General features: G+C 31.1%; 2 protein-coding genes across 2 annotated transcripts in view; one reads left to right on the top strand and one right to left on the bottom strand.

Moving 5' to 3' along the window:
* Positions 1–312: 312 nt before the first annotated feature.
* LOC131949598 (zinc finger MYND domain-containing protein 12) lies at positions 313–6,214 on the bottom strand. The gene is made up of 8 exons (XM_059311442.1): positions 5,945–6,214; positions 5,156–5,297; positions 4,056–4,227; positions 3,726–3,895; positions 3,353–3,475; positions 1,838–1,970; positions 1,096–1,241; positions 313–954 (listed from the first exon to the last, which is right to left on the bottom strand). Exons 1-8 carry the CDS (start codon positions 6,049–6,051, stop codon positions 841–843), a joined length of 1,107 nt encoding a protein of 368 aa, XP_059167425.1. The 5' UTR covers positions 6,052–6,214; the 3' UTR covers positions 313–840.
* A 1,011-nt stretch (positions 6,215–7,225) lies between these two features.
* The window catches only part of LOC131949590 (myosin-6), a 33,912-nt gene continuing 19,286 nt past the window's right edge, over positions 7,226–21,851 (top strand). The window contains exons 1-18 of the mRNA XM_059311434.1: positions 7,226–7,855; positions 9,031–9,150; positions 9,514–9,706; positions 10,250–10,464; positions 11,008–11,160; positions 12,238–12,473; positions 13,003–13,220; positions 14,013–14,173; positions 14,608–14,727; positions 15,028–15,438; positions 15,799–15,984; positions 16,545–16,658; positions 17,052–17,089; positions 19,103–19,265; positions 19,795–19,971; positions 20,321–20,608; positions 21,114–21,281; positions 21,609–21,764. Of these exons, the coding sequence (XP_059167417.1) occupies positions 7,826–7,855; positions 9,031–9,150; positions 9,514–9,706; positions 10,250–10,464; positions 11,008–11,160; positions 12,238–12,473; positions 13,003–13,220; positions 14,013–14,173; positions 14,608–14,727; positions 15,028–15,438; positions 15,799–15,984; positions 16,545–16,658; positions 17,052–17,089; positions 19,103–19,265; positions 19,795–19,971; positions 20,321–20,608; positions 21,114–21,281; positions 21,609–21,764 (3,147 nt within the window). The 5' untranslated portion in view covers positions 7,226–7,825. The remainder of the gene's footprint in view (positions 7,856–9,030; positions 9,151–9,513; positions 9,707–10,249; positions 10,465–11,007; positions 11,161–12,237; positions 12,474–13,002; positions 13,221–14,012; positions 14,174–14,607; positions 14,728–15,027; positions 15,439–15,798; positions 15,985–16,544; positions 16,659–17,051; positions 17,090–19,102; positions 19,266–19,794; positions 19,972–20,320; positions 20,609–21,113; positions 21,282–21,608; positions 21,765–21,851) is intronic.

The raw sequence follows: 21,851 nt of genomic DNA, 5'->3' as shown, positions 1-21,851 counted from the left end.
CCCTCAAATCCACTAGCTGTGCCTATACAACTTTTTTATTGCCCCTTTATATTTTGTTGTGCCTGATATCTTTGTAAAAAGCCCAAAAGCGGTTGTATCATTGGTAAAATGATTAAGTTAGTTAATAATATATTTTTTAAAATCTCGTTCAGTCACTGTTTTACATTTTTTTAAAATTAAATAAAATTCTATACCTAACCTGTTCAAGAATCTAACTTTGTAAAAATTGTTTTTTAAACAGAGTTTTTTTTAGTATTCTATTTTTTTAAAATTCCGAAAACATCAATCAAGTTAAAACAAAAATCGAATTGCTAAAGTTGAACGCATTTTATTTTAAGACAATACTGTAAACTGCTTAACAATAGCAAGTGTTTTTGTTTTTAGAGAAGACATATCAGGTAGTTATTATGCATATACAGCTCCAAAATTAAAAAAAAAATGTGTAAATTGATCTATTAAACAAAATGCTAATAAAACATTATTGCAACTGTTTATGATGTTTTTGTTATTTGTTTGAAATTCTAAACATTATTTGTTAGTCTTTTCACTAGAAAAGCTATATATTTAAGTCAAGTTACTAAAATTAACAATTTAACATGAATATTTACAAAAACTTTTTTATAATATGTTTACAAAAGCTCCAACAAACTGATTTGCGAAACTTGAATAAAATATAAAGTGAAACTCTTCTACTTGGAAACAAAATATACTATTGTAATTGTAAATTCATGATCATATTTCATTTACACCCAAAGCACATTAAAATTTTGAAAAAAATGTTTTGTGTAAATTCAGAGTTATTAGAAAAAAAATGTATGTGATAACAATGCTTTATTGCTACTATAAAGTGCTTTGCTTTTCACAAAACTTCATGAATTCAACCAGCGATTTTGAGAAATTATCATCTTTGACTTGGTCACTGGCTACAATTGCTTTTCTTCCAAACTCTTTAGCCTAAAATAGATTAAAAATTAAAATAAATAATTACCAAAACAAGCAATAATATGCACTTAATTTTTTTCAATTTAAAAATGAAAACGCTGGAATTAAAATAATTTTAAAAGTAAAGTTGTCCACAAATAACATGTTCCTCACCTTTTTGATGTCACCTAACACAAAATACAACATGGCCAGGGCATGGCAAGTCTGAGCCAAGTCCTGGGCTTGCCTGTTGGTCTGGTGTTCTCTGATGTCATAGATAGAGGTCAAGATTTGCACAGCTTCAGCATCTTGAGCAGCATCTGTTCATTTAAAAATAATGTTTCAATGACTATTTTTTATTACGATTTATTGTTATTTTTTAGTAGACTAATATTTTTGTGAAGCTTATTTCTTTCTATTTATAAACAAAAACATTCATGTGAAAAAAATCATATCACCCTAAACACATTTGGATAGGGGGTAGGGAGAATAAAAGATCAAGATAGTAAATAAAATAAAATAAAAAATAATTATAATTTGATGTATATATTACGGTGTACAGTCTGCTTTGTTCACAGAAATAAATTTTTAAATAATAACCAAAATGGCAATGAGAAATTATTAAGCTGATTGTAGTGTAATCATGTATGGAGGTAGACTGCATGACTGCTAGCCCAAACATAAATATTGGATCCCAGGATCAAATCCATAGTACATCCCTAAGTCTACCCAGCATTGATTGGTACCTGACTTATGTTAGGGAAAGTAAAGGGGCTGGGAACAGAACTAACCAAACTATACTTTTATAGGCAGAGGTAAGAGAAACAGAAGAACTCTATTACATCTGCCCTATATATTGCTAAGTCCTAAAGAGTAACTAACTTATAAAAACATTATTCAAAAGGGTAAATAATACCTTGTCCACTTGATATTTCATCAAGAAGTCCCTTAGCTGGTCCAATCATTCTTGATTTGGATTTAGCTGTGGTTTCCATGGCTACCACTTGTGTCAGGATGTCAGACAAATGTTCATGCCAAATGTTGATTACCTGTAGAGTTCAATTTCAGTTACAGTTTTCAAATCTACAATAAAATTTAAAAAATAAACACTCACTAGCCAATAAAACTAAAACAAATGTGTTTTTTTTAAAAATAGTATCTTAAATTACAGGCCTATAATACATAATATAATTTAGATGATAAAGGAAATAAAAGCAAAATAAAAGCAGTGGAATGCTAGTAAGAACAGGTGAAATAGAAAAATTATATAACTGTATAGAATAATATATAAGGTAACTAGAGTGTCCCTCCCTGAGTGAAGAATGTGAAAGAAACTCTGAGTAAGATTTATAAAGACTATAGTCACTGAAATGTAATAATAAACCCTTCATACTTCATTAAAGCTTTTCTCTGACCCCAAAAAAAAATATTAAAAAATAAAAAATCAAATCTTTTTGCAATGGCGTAACACAATTTTTAACAAAACAAATGATAAAATGCAAAGTAAAAAACAAAACTAAATTGGCTTTAATAAGAAAGCCAAAATCTGTCACTATTACACTCACCAACTCAGTTTACAATATCTAAAATTCAAGCAACAAAAGAACTGTCATTATAAATAGAATAAAAGAGGTTTGTTAATAAAGCAAATTCTACAGCAAAAGCCTTTATAGTATTGTCTTGAGTTTTATAGTGGTCTCAAGACTAACAGCCTTTGTGATCATGATGTATCAAAATGTGTTTTAAGAGATTTAGTTTCCAAAGTTTCATTTCCATTTTTATTAAGCTGAGCAATACTTTTTAATTTGTTACACTTGTGAATAATTACTTAAAAATTGCAGTAAGCATGTTATTAAAAGCAAGTGTTGACAAAAACTAGCTGTGTTTAAAATAGGTCTATCTAGCCATTAGGGATTCTTCACAAATATGTTACACAATGGGAGAAATGGGGAGTTTATAATTTTGTTCTATGTGTTTTTATGGGGTAAAGGGCAATTTTTATTTTTATTCTCATTTTAGCTGAATTAATCCTTTTTGAAATGATGGTATAAGGGGTCATCCATTTATGACGTCCATACACGGGGGGGGGGGGGGGGTCCGAAAAAAAGTGACTTTTGTGGACGCATATAGACTTTTATAAGGAAAAAAAGTGGATTTTTGTGGACGGGGGGGGGGGGGGGTCCAAAATCCAAAAAAAAAATTGTGGACGTCATAAATGGATGACCCCTAATATGAAGGATGGTAGTCTATGAAATATTATATAGCATAATTTAGGGTTAAAGTGGGCTAAAAATGATAAATGTGTGTTACATAATAAGTGCCTAATCCCTTAATATTGTCCGTAAGTGGTCCAAAGAGAAAATAATAGTAAACATATGCTGCTGCTACAAACATTCATAAAAGGAAAGGGAATGTAGGATTATTTTTTTACCTGTCTGTACATAGAATCAGCAACATCCATTTTTCCTTGTCTAAAGAACACATTGGCCATGTGGAAATATCCACCTGATGTTCTGATATGGTCAGTTCCGAATTCTTCGGATGAATGGTAAATCTTTTATATAAAAAGATAAGAAAATGAGTACAATTAAAAATGCAACTGTTTTAATAAAAAATAAGATCCATTTTAAATAATAATTTCATTCATTCATTGGCTCTTTAAATACAATAGGATGATTGTACCATGGTGGGTATGTCATGCTTAATTTTCTAAATTATTCTTTTCTTCAGTTAAATTAACTATATATTCAATATTATGGCACTTGCACATTTATAAATAACCTATTTTTAAATTCAATATTTACATCATCAGCAAAATTCCTGAGTGATTCTTCAATATCGCCTTTGGCTGCATAAAGAAGACCAAGATTTCTGTAAAGTTTGGATTTGATTGCCCTGGAACTGTCCGGAGTTTTCAGGACAGTCCACTGAGCTTTAGCCAGGTAATCCTCTGCCTGAGTCAACTTGCCAAGACCTAAAAAATAAGATTACTTTATTTTTTAAAGAAACAAATATAATATGTAAAACTAGCTTATGAAAGTAGGTCCTCTTAAAAAGTTAAATACTAATTTGTTTTTCAACAGCAAGAAAATAATGAATACTAAACAATTCTAGACAAAATGATATTGACTAACCCACACTAGCTTCCCCTAAAAGAAGGTATGATGGAACAAGGTCAATGGTAGCCACTCCAAAAACATCTATGGCATATCTTAGTGACTGCATAGCTGCAGGGACAGACTCCTCATGTTTCCCTTCAAACAACATTTTCTGAGCTAAAGTCCGAGACATTTCAATAAGATCTATCTGTTTAAAAAAACAAAGAAAAAAAAGTCTTTTAGTTGAATTGCTTTCAGTTAACTGCAATACCCTATGATTTATTTGATATGCCTCTTATATACATGATTTTAAACTATACCAGAGCAACTACAACTAAAGTATATATTCTAAATGAGAAAATGGGTAAAAAAATTGTTTCATCTTTATGGTTATAGATACAGATATTGGCAAGTGTACCCATACCATTGTCTTACTATTGGGTTGTTTTACACTTGCCACTGCTAGCCCTACCTCTCCAATAATTGTAAATGAAGTGCAGTAATTAAAGTAAGGTGTGTATGCTTTGCATGAACAATTGTCTGAAGTCTAATAGCTTATGTGAGTAATTATTATGAGTTAATGTTTTCATTATAGCTATTATCAATCATTGTAACACCAAGTAATAAATAATTTTTAATCATTGCTAGACATAAGATATTTTTGTATTTATTAGTACTATTTAAATACCATAAGTATATATAAGAAACATCTGAAAATTGTTTTTCTTTCCTTCAAGTTTTAAATATTTTTGTTCCATTTAGTGCATGAATGGGATGTGATGGTTGGACGATAGAGTGTATGACTGCTAATCAGCAAATCTCGAGTTTGGATCCTGAGCTTGAGTAAGTAAGACATCCATAAGTTCACCCAGCTCTTATGGGTACCTGACTAACATTAGGGAAAGTAAAGGTTGGTAGGAAATAGTGCTGACTTAACTACCTCTTTATATGCAATTTGACTGTCTGGTATAAAGGGAAACTTTACTATACTTAGGACTTAGTGCACATTAAATGATTTTCCATAATAAGTCAAAGGGCAATCATGTTTTGTAGAACACCTTATAGAACAAATTCACAAGTGGAATAAATGTACCATAATAGGCTTTCTTCCTTTATTTGTACTATCTTTATTTTACCTTCATTAATTTTACTTGCATTTGTCTTTTCTCGCGTTCCTCTTTGGATGGCATAAAAGGTGTGGGTTGTCTAAGGAAAGCAAGCTTTTCACAAATTTTTTCATGAATACCAACCCAGTCAGCTTTTTGGTGTTCAACCGAGCTGAAAATAAAATAAAAATGTGAGAAAGAAGCATTTATAATAATTATAAAAGAGTCTAAAAAATCCGAATTATTATTACTCATTAACAATAATTAATTTATGCACAAGCTAAGAATCTAAGATAAATAAAAAATAAAACGAAATGAAAGATTTCTGAGGCCAGAACTGTTATTTGGTATAGGCTAATAGTTGACATTCAGATTGATTTACATATATGTTCAATCTGTAGGCACATTTTTAGTAAAAGAATAAAATCTTAAATACTAAAAATATGCCAGTAGGTCTATAGTTTATCATGGTAGGCTTATATGTCTAAATAAAATAACAATATGAGAGTATGACAGTCAGTGAGTCCAGTTCCAGTTACAAATAACTGTTGGAAAAGATGAAACTATTAGGATAATCTCATAATTAATAATTTATATGGAAAGCTGATGTTATAAGTTCTTCTAAATGTTTAATGTGATGTCCTGTTCCTTAGGTCCATCAGAATCAGATCATCAGCTGTGTGAAGAGGAGGGGCCTGATACCTAAGCTAAGCAACATCTGGCCCCTCCCATCTTACTGCCCAGGCATATTATTTTAATGTTATAACAAAAACAGCAAAAATCTCTATTAGATGTAGCTCTAAATGTACTTTTTTTTACCAGTAATAGGTCAATTTGCATGCTTTGCACTGAAGAAAAGCTGGCATCTGACAAATCTCACACACCAGTTTTGACCCTTTTGGGTTTGCTAAGGGATTTATATCCATGGTGAAAAAGATTTGAAAACACTAATTTAGTGCTCTGTCTGTACACATTTATTTTTCAATTTAAGATTAAAGGGAATTTATTTGTGTATTAAAAATCCTTCAATTTTCATTTAGATCTAAGTCGGTATCTACAAGTCGGCCATGATAGTTTACATCGTTGCTAATGTATTATAATTGTCGAGTGCTATCAACACTGTTCAACATGAATTCAAAAGTGACAGACACAAATTATTTGGGGATGAGCGGAACATTTATATTTGCATATTATGTTATGAGATAAATTAATATTTTGTTTAATATTTATGATATCAAACTATTGAGAATATATTTATTAATCAGCAACATTATTATATAGGCCTATCGATTGCCGTGCAGAGACGAAATCTTGATTCTCAATAGGCCCAACATATTAATTAAAAGTGAGCAGTTTTCTTTCTTTCCCTCTCCCCTCCGTCACACATCGTCACAAAAAGCCAGACCCCCCTAAAATGACGTTACACCTCAGCTTACAACCTCCCTCAAAATTGCAGTTGAATTTTTCAAAACATTGATATTTTTCCAAAATCTTGTCTGAACTCTGTCAAAATAGAGTATTTTAATCAATTCCTATTACAACTTATTAGAATCGTTTTTTTTAAATATGCAAAAGTGTGACGTCGCACCATCGGACCCCTCCCCCCCCCCTCCCCCTCATCACACATCGTCACAAAATTACGCCCCCCCCCTTACGAGTGTGACGTCATTTATGGACGACCCCCTTGGCCTATTTTAAATTTTGAAAAAGCTTTAAATATAGGCCTAGATTCTAGATGTATATTATTATGGGCCTGTTTCTAAGACTTCGGCATATGATTATGAAGGGATAGTGTGCTCAAAAGCATGCCCATCCGCCAGAAACAGTTGAGCTCAACTTTACTTTCCCCGCCCATGGGGCATGGACCGTCATGTTCGAAATGGAACTTTACTTTTTATTTTTATGGAAGAACGTGATAAGAAAGAAAAAATAAATAATACAAAATTGCTGCTAAAATAAAATTGACAACATGTAGTCGTACTCTATTTTTAATTTTGGCTGTTTACAACTTTATATGTACAAATATTTAAATGAATTTAAAATCGGTGCGTAGACTAGATTAACCAAATTAAAGCGAGTCAAAACATGTCTCAGTATAAACAATTTTTAAGAAACGAACCATGCTATTGTTTAATATAATAATAATAATATTGTTAAATTATAGAAATATTAGTGTTTAATTTTAAAATTTAGTTTCTAAAATTATTGCATAAGCGTTATAAAAAATAATAAATTAATGAGATGTTTAATACTTTGAAGTGAGCCGTCACATAGCAGTTTTAAACGCCGTTGATATGCAAAATTCATCATTTGTTTAAAAATGGCTACCGCCCGTAAATTAAAAAAGACAAGAGCTTGAAAAACACAACTTTCTGACAACAATATCATGACTATAACTTAAGAGTTTCAAAAAAGGTTGCTTGGCCATAGGATATATCTGCTTGAATTATGTTTTGGAAAGATGTTACATAGTCATAGATCTAGTTTATTAGTTTATTATTAGTAGGAGTAGGTAGGGCCCTAGCTAAAAACTAAATGCCAAATGCCAGTCAGAGACTCACAAATTAGTATGAATTACGATCTATGGTACTAGATCTAGATCTAGAATCTAGATTAGATCTAACAACTAAGTTGCTGGTGCTAGTTATGCTACTACATAGACCTAAATAAAAATATTATTTATTCTATAACATTGGAAACATGTCACAGAACCTAAACAAAGTTTCACAAGTAAGTGTAATTAATACTAATATAAAACAATAGAATGAATGAAAAATGGACAGTATGTACTATGTGGCTTGTGACAGCTGACAGGATCATAACTGAGAGGGATATGATGGAAAATTAATTACTAATTGTTATGTTTGTTAGTAATCATCAATTAGTAGGCTTACAATTAAAGCTCAGTTTTTTTTAAAGGGTAACAAAATGTTTACATGCCAGGGTGTTTTTGGTGGGGTTTTAAATTACACCACATTGAATCAAATTGGGCACTTATGATAATGCCCCAATAGTCACTTGACAGGGAGTGCCCCAAGCTCCCCCATGAGCACTATGGCAACTACATTTGTTTTAAAGAGCTCCCTTTATAGGGGGTTAGGGGTACTACTTGATTCCACCTTAAAACAGCACCAGATGCATCACAGTGGCCTGGTGACCCTATGAGTTCGATGGCACCTGTGTTCATTTTAAAGGGTGCAATACACTGTGGAAACCATGGACTGCTATAATTGTTGATTAAATCAAATCAGGCACTTTTGCTGGTTGTGTGATTGGGAGTGCCCCAGGCTCCCTGAGGAGCACTATGGCATTTACATTCACTTTAAAGAGCACCCTACACTACTGACACAGTGGGCCATTGCATTCAATGACCAAACTGAAGTATATATTTAGATGTGATAGTGTACTGCCCCTGCTTCTATTCACTGGCAAGCAGAAAGAAAATTCTGAAGTTTAATCTTAATCAATTTATGAATAGCTTATCCAAATTATATTGTGGGAAAGAGTTATTCAAACAAAAAATTGCACACATCTTTAGATTAACAGCACAACTGTTTGATAAAGATTGACTGTTTACAAATTCACTCTTATCAGATCTTACCATATTAAATTCCTTGACTAATCTTGACTATGCCTGCCTTGCATACAAGATGTATTTAGGCCTGATTGTATTTCCTTTTTTTTGTAAAGATAAGCTTAGCTGATTTCATTTTAGATATTTCTAACTTAGTTTTTATCTATATATAGGCAAACCAAGTAAAATCAATTATTGTTTTAAAGCTATATCATTTTAAAATATGCTTGTAAATATTTTTTTATTTTGTAAATGTGTCCCCCACCACTGCTTAATAGCAGAAGTGAAAATGTGTGCAATTATATTTACTGTTTATTTATTTTCTAATCAGGAGAACGCCATGGACCTTCACAGTCAAATAACACACAAGCTGACAGAAGATGGCTTGAGTCCTGTGTCCAGTGATGTTGAAAAACTTCTCTTTCTCTGGAAACTTTACATCCATACTCAAGTAAGTATAGCATTTACCTACTCATTAGTAGCATTTAATGTCTTTAGTAGACAACCTTAAAAAACAGATTTTCTTGAAATTTATACCTTTAATTTTTATCTAAAAAGTATTAAGTTTAACAGTTGAAAACATTGTTGAAATGGTTTTTTTTTTGTTTTTAATTTTAAAATAAAGTAATACAAATTAAAATCATGTAAACGGTAAAAAAAAAATAGACGAGTAATCAAATAAAAACTGCCTTTAAAAGAAAACATCCATTTTCTATGTTTTCTAAAATCAAAAGTCTACAACAAATTTTTTTTTCTGTTTTGGTGATATTCTCTTCTTCTTTTATCCCTTTTGTTTTGTTGATATTGCTCCTAGGATGAACTTGAGAAAGCACGTCAGGCTGAAATTAGCCTGAAAGAATCTCAGGCAGCAGAGATGAAAGAAGTGGAAAGTTATGTTGAGAACATACGCCAGCTGTCAGATGAAAGAGAGGCCCTGATACAAGAGCTGGAAGTAGAGAATGAATCTCTGAAGAGACGTGTAAAGAGACTGGAAGAAGAGACTAGCAGTAAGTGAACCTGAAACTGTTTTACTTGTTGTTCTAGGTCTATGTTTCAATTTATAATAAATTACTAGAACATTTGAGGGACGGTGTGGTTGAGTGGTATGGCACTCTACTGCTAACCCGGAAGTTTCCAATTGGAATCTCAGTCCTGGCTAATGATTTTAAGATGTCCCTGAGTCCACCCATCTCTGATGGGTACCTGACTCATTCTTAGACATGTAAAGGTGGCTGGGCATAGTCCTCACCACATTATCCCTTCATTTGCAGATGTCTAATGTATCTGCCCTACAGATTGTTATGTCTGAAAGGAGAACATTATCTTTTACTTTCCAAAATGTTTGTGTGTTTTATTTTTGTGCAGCTGTTTCAATGAACCCAAAATAAATTTCTTCACATGTTGTACCCTACAGAAGAAGCTAGAGCAGAGATTGTGAAATCTAATATATCTGTCCTACAGGTTGTTAGGTCTGAATGTTTGTGTGTTTTATTTTTGTGCAGTTGTTTCTATGAATCCAAAACAATTTCTTTACATTTTGTACCCTACAGAAGAAGCCAGAGCAGAGATAGTTGAGATGTTGACTCAACAGGGCCTGGCTGAGATCACAAGCACTAGTTCAGGGGAACAAATTGCTTACCTCCTTGTTGAGAGAGCTCAGCTGTTGGAGAGACTGGAGGAGAAACGCCACACCCCTGGTCCCACTAGCCCTGAAACTGAAGATGGTCGGAGCTCGGAAACAGAGCTTAAACGGATACTTGAAAGGGTTCATAATATTTATTTAAAAAATAAAATGAAAAGTTACTTAAACTACTAACGCTTCAGGTCAATACCTTTACTTTGCCATCGCAAGAGAAATAACTATCTGTGAATAATTACAAGCTTTTTCAAATATGAACATATTTTATCTAATCTATAATTTAATAATTATTTTTTAAAATAATGATGGTCTATTCCTAAGTTTTAACTCAAATTTTCTTGAAATTTATTTCAATAAATTTTCAGAAAAAAAATTCACATAAACATGATAACATGTAATTACAATGTGCAATGGTATTATTTATTATTATGCTATTGTATAAATTATTAATTTGATAGATCAGAGGACTTAGCATTTTTTTTCCTGTAAACAGCTCAAGTATTTGTGTAGCGTCCTAATTAAATTAATTCTGAATAGTGCTTTAATTTCACATAAACCCTAAACCAACACATGAATTTGGTAACATTTTTAAGAGTGTTTTATTTTCTAGTAACTTATCTCCTTTTGAAGAGAGCTTATTCACATCTTTTTATTTTTATTTTTCACCAGGAAAGAAGTGATTTGGAAGAAGAATTGAGCAAACAGCGTGAAAGTGCTAAAATACTTAGCCAACAGCTACAGAAAGAACATGAAGAAGAAATCAGTGCCTTGATAGAAGAAAACAGCAAACTGGAGGAAGATTTGCAGAATGCTGAAATGATGGTAATAGATTGCATGAACATTTTTAAAGAATTTATCCACTTCCAGCTCTCCATTGTAAAACATACCAGTGTGAAAGAATGTCTTGAAATAAGTTGATATTTATCTTAAGTGCAATAAATCTTTTTCTTTTATAAATTGCAGTAGGCCATAGCTAATTTACATATTTGCATTTTTCTTGGACATTTACTCTCAACGTTGATGGTTAGGATTAGAATAGCAATACTAGTGGATTAGAATAGCAATACTAGTAAAATCATTACTTTTTTACTCTAAGTAAAGTTACTCTTTTAAACCTGGCTGTCTCTTGGGCAGATGAAGTATAGTTCACTTATTTCTGTAACCTCTGCAAATAAAGGGATATTGTGGTCAGCAATATGTCCAGCATTTCCTTTAAGTGATTAATTTACCCACCACAGCTTCCTTCCTCTTCCTTCCTTATACGGAAACCGGCTCAGAAGGTTGACTTCCATTAGCCAGGCAGGCCTCAGTGTAGCAAACTCCGACCACAAGAGTTCCCCACACATCGGTCGCTACTTCCGTCGGCTCTCACCGGGCTTTCTTTCCCCACCCACCAGACGCGGGACGTCGTCCTACCGACTGGTACCCAGCTTGATCGTGGGGGGCGTTCGGCCATTCTTTGAACCTAGCGCATACTGCAGTTCTACTCGGCCAGATCAAAAACCTCTAGCTGCTGTTGGCTACCACTAGCCATTCCGCACCCATTAGGTCCGACTAGTGGCACTCTTCCGAAGCCACGTGAAGGCCGCAGCTTAAAGTCAAGATGTCTGGTTAGGGTCGAGAGCAAACTCTTCTTGGTTCCCGGCAGTCTTGCACCTCTCCTCCCCCAACGCTATTATGTAGGGGACTTGGGAGTCCGACGTACCAGATCTACAAATTTGAGCTCAGGATCTGAACTCCATTCTTTTCTGGGTTAACTGTCTTCTGCTTTATAAGTACCCAGATCCGAATCAATACATTAGTATCAGTTGTGTTGTGTAATAAATAATTTAATATTTAAAATCATGTCTTGTTTTTATGGCTGAGTTTAATTTTTTTTCCCACAATGCAACACTGAAGATTTCCCAACTGAAAGCAGAACTGAGTGGGTACACAGAAGGGGATGACATGGAGAGTTCTATGAATGAAGTCTCACTGAAGCAGGGGAAGAAGAAGCTGGAGGAGGAGAGAAACCAGCTGAACCAGGAGAGGGAGGAGATAGAGAAAGAGATGGAAGAAATTGAGAATGATCGAGCTGATTTTAAGAAAGAGAAGGACGTGTTCAACAAGGAGAAGATGGAGTTGGAGAAAGAAAAGTAAACTTGTTTTTAAATATTTTTTTAATTACAGGACATTTAGCAGACTTAGTCTAATGATTTTTAAAATTAATTAGTTTTGGGAATATTTTTAATTACAGGACATTTAGCTGACTTAGTCTAATGACTATTAGTTTATTTAATTAAAAAGGCTAGCTTAAGAGATCTACACTAATGTTGCTCCAAGAGTGGGATTAAATATTAGGAAAAACTATCTGCTTAACAAAACACTACTTTAAATTTTTAAGTAATAAGTTTTTGAGATTTTTATTTTGAGGCAATTCCTTTTTTAGTTTCTTTTAAATTTGTTTTTTTTTGGCTACTCAAATGAGAAATCAAATTAGTAATACAGTTTTAATAAAATTATTCGTAAAAGAATATGTTTATGTAATGCATATAAACCTACAGTACCAGGTCTCCATAATTAATTGCATAGTTTTATTAAGCCCAACATGTTTGTAATAGTTTTGATTTTTAAAAATCCATTTGGAAATATACCAGAATTATTTTATTGTTTTTACTTTATTAGATCAAATTTACAAAAAGAATGGAGCAAATTAAATCAAGTTAAAGCAGAGATTACAGAAGAAAAAGAAGACTTAGCAATAAGGAGGGAAGAGCTAGAGAAGAAAAAGCAACAGTTAGATAAAAAGGAAGAAGAATTAGATAGAAAGAGAACTGAACTGGAGCAGGCAAACAAAACTGTTCGGAGGGAAAGCATAGAGCAAGATGATGAAGAGAAAGACAGTAGGTTTTTTTTAAAATTATTTTTCTTTACTCAAGTTGATTCATATTTTTTATATGTTGAAACTTAGGTTAGTACATTAACTTGCAAATTCTGATATTTTGTAAACAAATGCACTGTTTGTCTATTAAATCATAGTGATTTTCTATAATCACTGTAAAAGTGAGAATGAAATAAATTGTTACAAATAATTAATAATTATTATAGTATTTTATTATAATGGATATATAATAAATAATAATTTTGTCAAAATCATGTATGCTCTATCACCTTTTTTCTGTCTGAATAGACACATTGTAAGAATTATAAGCAGCGGAAGTAGTAGTACACTTCTATTATATTTAGTTTTTAGTTAGTTGTTATGGACTAGAATTACAGGTTTGGTTATAGAATATTTTTATGTAACCTGCCTTTGATTTTCTTTTTCTTAGATTTACTGGATTTCTACATGGTTCAATATAGTAATTTGACTCAGCTGACTTGCACTTTCATTATCTAAACACAATTAATGGTTTTAAAGCTCTTTAAAATGAAAAGTAGCTAGTAATTTTCTCTAAGATGATGAGATTCCCATATTGAAACAAAATTAAAAAAGTAACAGTTTGAAACTGTTTTATGATTAGTTGTGTTTGGATTTTAAGTTTTGTAAGGGTGGTGGCAAAAAAAAATAATCATTTTGTGTGTGCTGAAGATAATGAGCACTTAGAGTAACCACAATATTTAAGAATGCGATTAAAATTGTATACTAATTTTTAAAACTAAATTTAAAAATAAAAAAAAAAATTCTTTGAAAGGTCCGAAGTCTAAGGCTTTGAAAGGTGGCAGCCCTTCCCGCTCTAGCGACATGACTCTGAGAAAAATCATTGAGGACAAGACAAAGATAGAGGGGGAGCTTGTGCAGCTCAAAGCTCAGATGAGGGAGATGCAGAGAGAAAAGGATGCACACGATGATGTGGTCAGTCAAATAGTTTTGTTGCTTTTTTAAAGTTTAATTTTTTAATAGTTTTTATTATATAATATTCATACATTGCTACATTAAAAACTGAAGTTTTATTAGGTCATATACTTACATTTGAAATGGTTATTTTGATTGTGAAAATGAAAGAAATTAATATTTCTATAAAATTCACATTTTAGTGGTGATGAAATTATTTATACTTTTATCAATTTATGTTTTGAAGTTACATTTTAAAGTTTACATTTTTGAAAAGTCAAATAATTCATTCATATTTTTTAGAAGTTTTTTTATTTTAAGATTTTCATATTTGGTTGAATTTGTTGTTTCATAAAGTAACCTTTCTATTTATCAGTTTTTAAAAGCATATAGAACAATTGCAGCAAAATAAATCTTAATCTCTGTAAAAATTTTGATATTGTCTTGAAATCAAGGTAAAATCATTAAAGAGTGACCTTGAAAAATCCCACATAGTCCAACAACAGATGCAAGCTAAACTAAGGAAAATAAATGAAGAGCTAGATGATGCTGAATCTCAGCTAGATGACGTTGAGGTAAAATAACATAACCACTCATTGTATAACACGAATATAACCACTCATTGTATAACACGAATATAATACATGCATTGTTTTTAGTAATGATTTAAATAAATGGGCAGCCCTATTTCAAACAGTTTAAATATATGTTTAAAAAATTTAAAAACGAGGTCCGAATTAAGTTGAAATTTTAATTACTTATGTACATTTTTAAATTTATCATCTGTAAAATAAAAATAAATGTACAACTTCATATTAGAAATCTTGTTTCAAATTTTATATTTTAAAATTGCATTCAAACATTTATATTTCCAGACAAATTTGGAGTTGGTGACAAAAGAAAAAGAATCCATCTCAGAGAAATTTGAAGCTCTAAGCACTGAAGTGAAAACATTAAGGGCTGATGCAATGAAATCTTCCACACTTCAGGACATTGTTGAAATATTGAACAATGATAAAAAGCAACTAACAGCATCACTGGAGAACATGAAAACAAAGCTTGAGCAAACAGCCAATGAGAAAGAAGAGCTGGCCAATCAGACAAAGAGATGGACAAAAGAAGAACAAGATTTAACCAATCAGCTGCAAGTTGTTAAACATGAGCTAGACAAAGTGACAAAAGAGAGAGAAGAGTTGATCAAGGAAAGGGATAAGCTCTTATCAGTCAAAGCTCAACAAGAACAGATAGAAAAAAATTTGAAGAATGAATTAGAAGACCTTAATAAGGTAGCATACTTTTTTAATATTTCAGATGATATGATCTTCAAGTAATTTTAAACTGACAAGTCATTTTCCAAAATTTAATTATATTTTTCAAGCTCTGAAATGTTTTTTTTAAGTTATAAATAAACTATAACATCAAATTAAACTTTATAAATTTATTGCATTCATGTTATTTACATGTTATGTATAATTTAATTTTGCATGTATTTGTTGGTTACGAGCTCAATTTATGGGCATTTGATAAGGGCAGCTCTTTTTTTTTGTTTTTTTTAACACTTAACAGGTTTTGGAAAATGAATCTTTTAAATCTTTAAAGAAGTAGTTTGATAAAACTTTTTGTTATAAAATGTCGTTCTTGTAAAGACAAACGAGAAACTGGAATACCAGCTGTCACAACTGAAAACAGAGAATCAGGCATTGGAGACAAAACTGGCAAAAGCTCAAGAAAGTGTGGCGTCTGCTAAATCTCAAATTGCCGAGGTAACTCAACGGTTACAGGAGCAAGAGAAGGATTGCCAGGTGCAAGTTGAAGAAGTAGCCAAAAAGCAGGTCAGTCAAAATTGCTTAACATCATTGTCAACATGGATTTTTTTTTGGATCTCTTAAGTATATTATTTCATTTAGGCTTTTTCTCTGGGAGGTGGTGGCGGGTGGGGGGGGGGGGCACTTGATATATTCGGGGTGCGGACACTGGTAAAGTATGTTTTCTATATAAATTCCATTCCGTTCAGGGGATGGTAGACTTTATTTTGGGGGGAGGGGCACCAAGAGATGCCTGGAAGAAATTTTGGTAAAGTAACTTTTTAAATGCTACAGGACAATGGACAGGTGAAATAAATTTCTGTTTCTATGATCTCAGAATATGAATGGATAGTGTGGTCAGCACTATGCCCAGCTACCCTTTTTATCAATAACTTGAGTCAGAGCTAAGTAAATTCAGGGACATGCTAAGGACTTGAGCCTGCAATCTGAACTCGAGACTTTTGGGTTAGCAGCTGATTGCTCTACCATCCACCCTGTCAGCTCACTGTGGATTCCTTACATACTTTTATGTGCTCATTTTTTAGCTTTGAATGAACTCACAAATGTTCATTTTCCCACTGTTACAGTTCGACATTGACCGCTTAAAGGAAGAACATTTTAACATCCAAAGTGAGCTCACAGCTTTACAGAATGAATTGGTCAAGTCTAAAGAAAAAGAAACATTGCTCATTACCAACCAGGCAAGTATAGGAAATGTTATATGTTATATTTATATGAAAATAAAAGGTGCATATTTTATTTGATTTCAAGATGTGAATGAAATAAATAACATTTATTCTTGGAATCTTTAGTTTTTGCAGTAAAAAAAAAACAAAAAAAAATAAATCAAGCCACATCATTTATTTTATTGAGTTTTAAATTTTAAAAATATTTACATTGTCGTGATACAGTTTTCTACAAGTTGCATTATATGTTTCTTCCACTGCATGTTTGTTTATGAATATAAAATTATTTTTTTTAAGATTACACAAATACTGAGATTACTGAATTATAAAGTGATGTTGCAAAATTTAAACAAATTAAGTTGTAGCATTAAGCAAAATTTGATTGAAAATATTAAACCTATTTTACAGCATTTGCTTCAAAGAAATCATGGGGATACAGAAAAAAGGTACAAGTGGCTTTTAGCATCTTGCATTATCATAAGTTTTAACATTTTCCTTATATACATGTACTGAAGTAATAATGATATGAATATTCTTTTGTGAAAATGTATGATTAATGTTTTTAGTAAGTAAACTCACCCTACTTGTCTGTTAACTTGCATTTAACCTACACTCAATTCAAACCTACTTTTACAAAATTGATTATAATATTAAAAAAACTAAATTAACATTTAATTTAAATGATGTTTATTTACACTGTCTTACTAAATCTAAAGTTTAATAGGTTATGAATTAGCATTTGAATGATTCTGAGATTTCAACAAAATCCAACATTTGAAAATCAAATCTTATTTATTTTTGAAAAAAATTGAAAAACTATTAAAATGTTATTAAAACAGTGATTTTTAAGATTTCTGAAGAACTTCTTGCCTTGATCATAGCCGATGTCCATTAAAATATCATTTTATAAAAGAAATATTGGTTGAATATACATGTGTTTGAGGTTGTTTAATAAATAAATGGTAGATACAACACTATATTGTTACTCATTTCTTGTATTTGTTATTTGCATCTTTTTTTTATGGAAGTTTGGAAGAGTAAGTTCTATCTTATGCTTTATATTATAGTTTAGTTTTTTTTATTCAGATTTCTATTGTAAGCTACATTTTTTGTTTACATTAATTCAGTTTTTTTCCTGAGTATTACTACAAAATCAAAAAAACTTATTATCTTTCTTAAGATTTTCTTATTTGTTTTTAAAGTATTTGAAAATATTCATTTAAATTTCATTTGATGCTTTAATTTTGGCTTTTTAATCTGGAGCACCCAGTAAGCTTATATATTTGTGATATTTTTAAACTAGTTATAGTTGGCACAACTGTTAAAACAATTACATTACCTTTCTTTATTTAATTTTTATGGTTGTTTAAAGTTGATGTCTCTCCACAAAGACTCTTTTTTCTAAGTGACTTTGAAAAAAATTCATATTTTAAAAAGTTTGTGTTTAATCTTAACATCCTTCTATCAGTTTGTTCTGTAACCATTTCTAAATGTGGCTTTTACTTTATGTATTATTATGTCTTATACGTACTGAGATTTTTAGCATACAAAATTGCATATAAAAATACATATAAACTCAACTTTTTGGGGTTCAACATTTGTTCTCAACATGTTTGAGATATGTTATCTTTAAAACATATCAATATCTTTGTTTTAGCTATGTAGACAATGTTCAATTGCTAATCTTTAATAAAATAAAAATTAAGTACCGGTCCCCCCTTAAATTATGTATTTCTTATGTATGAGATTTAGCTCTGGTTTTATTTGTCTTTTTCAAGTAATTTCAACTTGAAGGTAATTTTTATCATGCTAGAAGTTTTGTTCAATTTATGAAAAAAAAATTACATTTATGTTCTATAGTTATAGGTATTTTTTTTTTAAACATTCACTTTTTGCATTTTTAAAATGTGATTTTGTGTTTTAAAATTCTTGTTTTTTAGTTTTAAATTTTTTTTGTTTAAAATATAGACATTCACTGTTTCATATTTCTGATTGTATTTAAATATAGAAGTCAGCATGCATTGGTATCACAAAATGTCTGACTCTCACCTATTCTTCATCATTAAAGCTAATATTTCAAACCTTGTATGTTTTTAAAAAAAATTAGCAATTCTAAATTTATTGTAAGCGATTTTTTTAAAAACTGTAGCAAATCTTAATTTATTGTAAGCTATTTTTATATTAATAGTTTCATAATAACATTTTCTTTTACGCCTTCTATAAAATATTCAAAATTAGTTATTCTTTTTAAAGTTTGTAATAAAGAATTGTTTGCTTTATAAAGAACTTGAGCAAAATCTATTTAAAAGCATACAAAATTGTTTAAAAACAAATCGACTTAAACATTTCTTTCACAAAATTAAAAAAAATTATAACTATTTTTCAACTCAGCAAACCGATTGAGTTTTATGGCTGTGATATGGAATTTTCCAGAATTTTCAAGTCTTGTGATCTTTCAGATTGACCCACGAGGTGGCAGATCTTAGACAGAAGCTGGAGCTGACACTGCAGGAGCTAGCCAGAAGCAAAGTGTACTCTGAGAGTCTGGAGCGAGAAAAAACAGATTTAAAAGAGACCCTGCTAGACACAGAGAAACTTTTAGATCAAAGTTCAGAGGTCAAGGTAATGTATATAGGTTATATATTATATTATATATCATGTATTTCAAAATCTAGACCTAGAAAAACTTTAGATCAATGTTTAGAAGGTTTCATGTGATTGTGATTATTTTAAACAGTGATCATAAAAAATTAATTGTATTAAAAAAAAACAGTTTTTGCTCCAAACCTTTTTTTATAAAGAATACTGGAAGCCATCTATACATTCTACTTTTTAAATTGATCTTTATTTTGTTAGTTAGTAAAATGATTAAATTATTATAAAAGTCATTGAGGCCGATGAAGTGGAGTTTATGTGTTTATTGGATCTCACTCAGCATCTATTTGGATTTTGTAGTAAACTCCATGCTCAGTCATCTTCGGTTTTACTGTCAGGTACCAATCATAGTTGGTGGGATTACGGATTGCCAGAAGAACTTAAGCCCAGAAGCCAAACTAAAAATTTTTGGTTCTGAATGATGAAGTATAGTTTTTGTTTTCTTAGAATATAACTATGTATCTAATTCTATAATGATTCGAATTTAAATTTTCAGAATGTTTTGGAGGAGGAAAGGCGTGAGAAGAACAAAATGAAAGTAGAAATAAACCGTTTGGAGCTAAGTCTTCAAGAGAAGACAACTCTTGCTGATAAATATGAAGAAGAAAGGAAAGAAAAATTAAATTTAGAATCACAGCTTGTCTCACTGCAAAATTTAAATGAGAAATATAAAGTAAGGAATCAACATCATGGATTTTTAGGACTAAATGTTGAATAAAAAAACCTTGCACCTCTGTATTCAAGAAAAATAGTTTGAAGTGTGAACATTCATTAGATGTTGCTAATCAGTTAGTAACATTTGAAGTTTCAATTTTTAAAGAGAAATGTATATCATACAGAGTAAAAATAAATAAATAGGTTATTGAGAACATTTTATTTCGTGCAATTACATTTTACAAAAGTGTTTTGTAACTGGAATTTGTATTTCAACTAAATAGATGAATTATAACTAGGATTAGTTTTTTAAATTAATTTGACAAATTTAAACATAAACCATTATTTTTTTTTTTGTTTTATCTAAGGTTTTGAATGAAGAGCTGAATAATGAAGTTCTGCAAAAAAAATCTCTGGAAAAACAAATGGATGAGCTAAAACAGAATTTGGCATCTAAAGTTAGTAAGGATGAACTTGTGAAGGCTGAAGATGAATTGAAGAAGGAAAGAGAACTTTGTTTACAGCTTGAAGTACGAGTTAAGGAACTTGAACACAATCTTAAAGATGTTGAGATTAGTAAAGAATCAGCTACTGAATTGTTACAGAATGAACGCCAAATGAGGATGAGTTTAGAAAAAAATGTTAAAGATTTGCAGGTAAAGTTAATATAACATTTTCTTAATTTTTGTCAATAATTTCATTATTTTTTACTTTGTTTATAGAATGTGTTTAAGTGTTGTCCTTAATTAATGTGTTACATGAGTTGGATGCTCAGACTTTAAAAACAATGTATTACATTTGAAAGAGAGGGGGATGGTTAGGAAAATGTGATGTAGGATACATATAGCATTTCTTACAAACACAAATGATGAAAATTATGTTGACTAGTTAGAATTGTAGTCGTTTTATGAAGTTCGGAGGATGAAATTAGGGGCACAAATATGAAAGGAGGTTTTTGTGTCGTAACTATAGAGTTGCAAGGAAAAAGAAGGCTAAAACCTGGATAACATCATCTATGGTTGACAGATAATTGACATATTTTTAAAAAAAATTTACTCTTATGCATACATTGTAAAACATCATTTGTGTAAATAGAAAATTTTAATGTGCATAAATTTAAAAAAAATGTATCAGTGAATGAACTTGTGATGACCATTCTAGGTTTCATTGTTGCACCAAGACACAGCGGAGGAGTTAACTCGCTTGAGAGAAGAGCTGAATAAACACAAGGTCGCTGTCAAAGCTCTTGAAGAATCTGAGGCTGATGTGCAGATACTTTGTCAAGAGCTAGAAAAGGAGAGGGCGTTAACTGCAGAATTGAATAAAAAGGTTGGGTGTTGTTGTTTGTTTCTCACATTAGGGTTACTGGTTAATCTTGGCTGTACTGGTGGATAATTATTTAACTTAATAATGTATCAATTTTAAAAATAAGTGGATATTTTTCAAAATTCTAACCATTCTTTTTCTTTAAATAGATGTAGGCATATTTTTACATGTAATTATGTTGATTCTTTTAATAATTTTGGTTAAATACAATTTCTCTTTTAAAAAATTGACATTCTTTCTAAACAATTTAAATTTATTATTTTATTTCAACTAGTACATTTTAAAATAATGAATCGAAAAAAAATTGATGTTTTAAAATTGTGTTGGCAGATCATTGAGATGGAGGAGGCGTCAGACTTTGAGGAAGAGCTGAAGCTAGAACAAAGAATTAGAGCTGAGTGCGAAATGAAGGTCAAGGAATTAGAGCAAGCACTTGATGACCTGAGGGTGGACAGTGACAACATGAGGCACAGCTTGAATGGAAAGGTGAGCTTGGCTGTTGCTAGACAAGTTAAGTAGTAATAACAGGCCAATAGATGACGATTACATACTGGTAGCTGTTGCTAGACAAGT

The sequence above is a fragment of the Physella acuta genome, unplaced genomic scaffold, assembly GCF_028476545.2.
Source record: "Physella acuta isolate Inbredline_101_S28 unplaced genomic scaffold, ASM2847654v3 ptg000703l, whole genome shotgun sequence".
NCBI lineage: Eukaryota > Metazoa > Mollusca > Gastropoda > Physidae > Physella > Physella acuta.
Note: the sequence above shows the minus strand (reverse complement) of the source record. Positions and strands in the feature narration are given on the sequence as shown.

Bases quoted from the DNA above. Each gene is read 5' to 3' on its own strand.
- LOC131949598 (XM_059311442.1), bottom strand. From the start codon at position 6,051: ATGGATATAAATCCCTTAGCAAACCCAAAAGGGTCAAAACTGGTGTGT. The intron at 5,298-5,944 runs GTAAAAAAAAGT...TTTTATTTTCAG, and splicing joins TGCAAATTGACCTATTACTG to CTCGGTTGAACACCAAAAAG. The intron at 1,242-1,837 runs GTATTATTTACC...TTAAATGAACAG, and splicing joins TGAAATATCAAGTGGACAAG to ATGCTGCTCAAGATGCTGAA.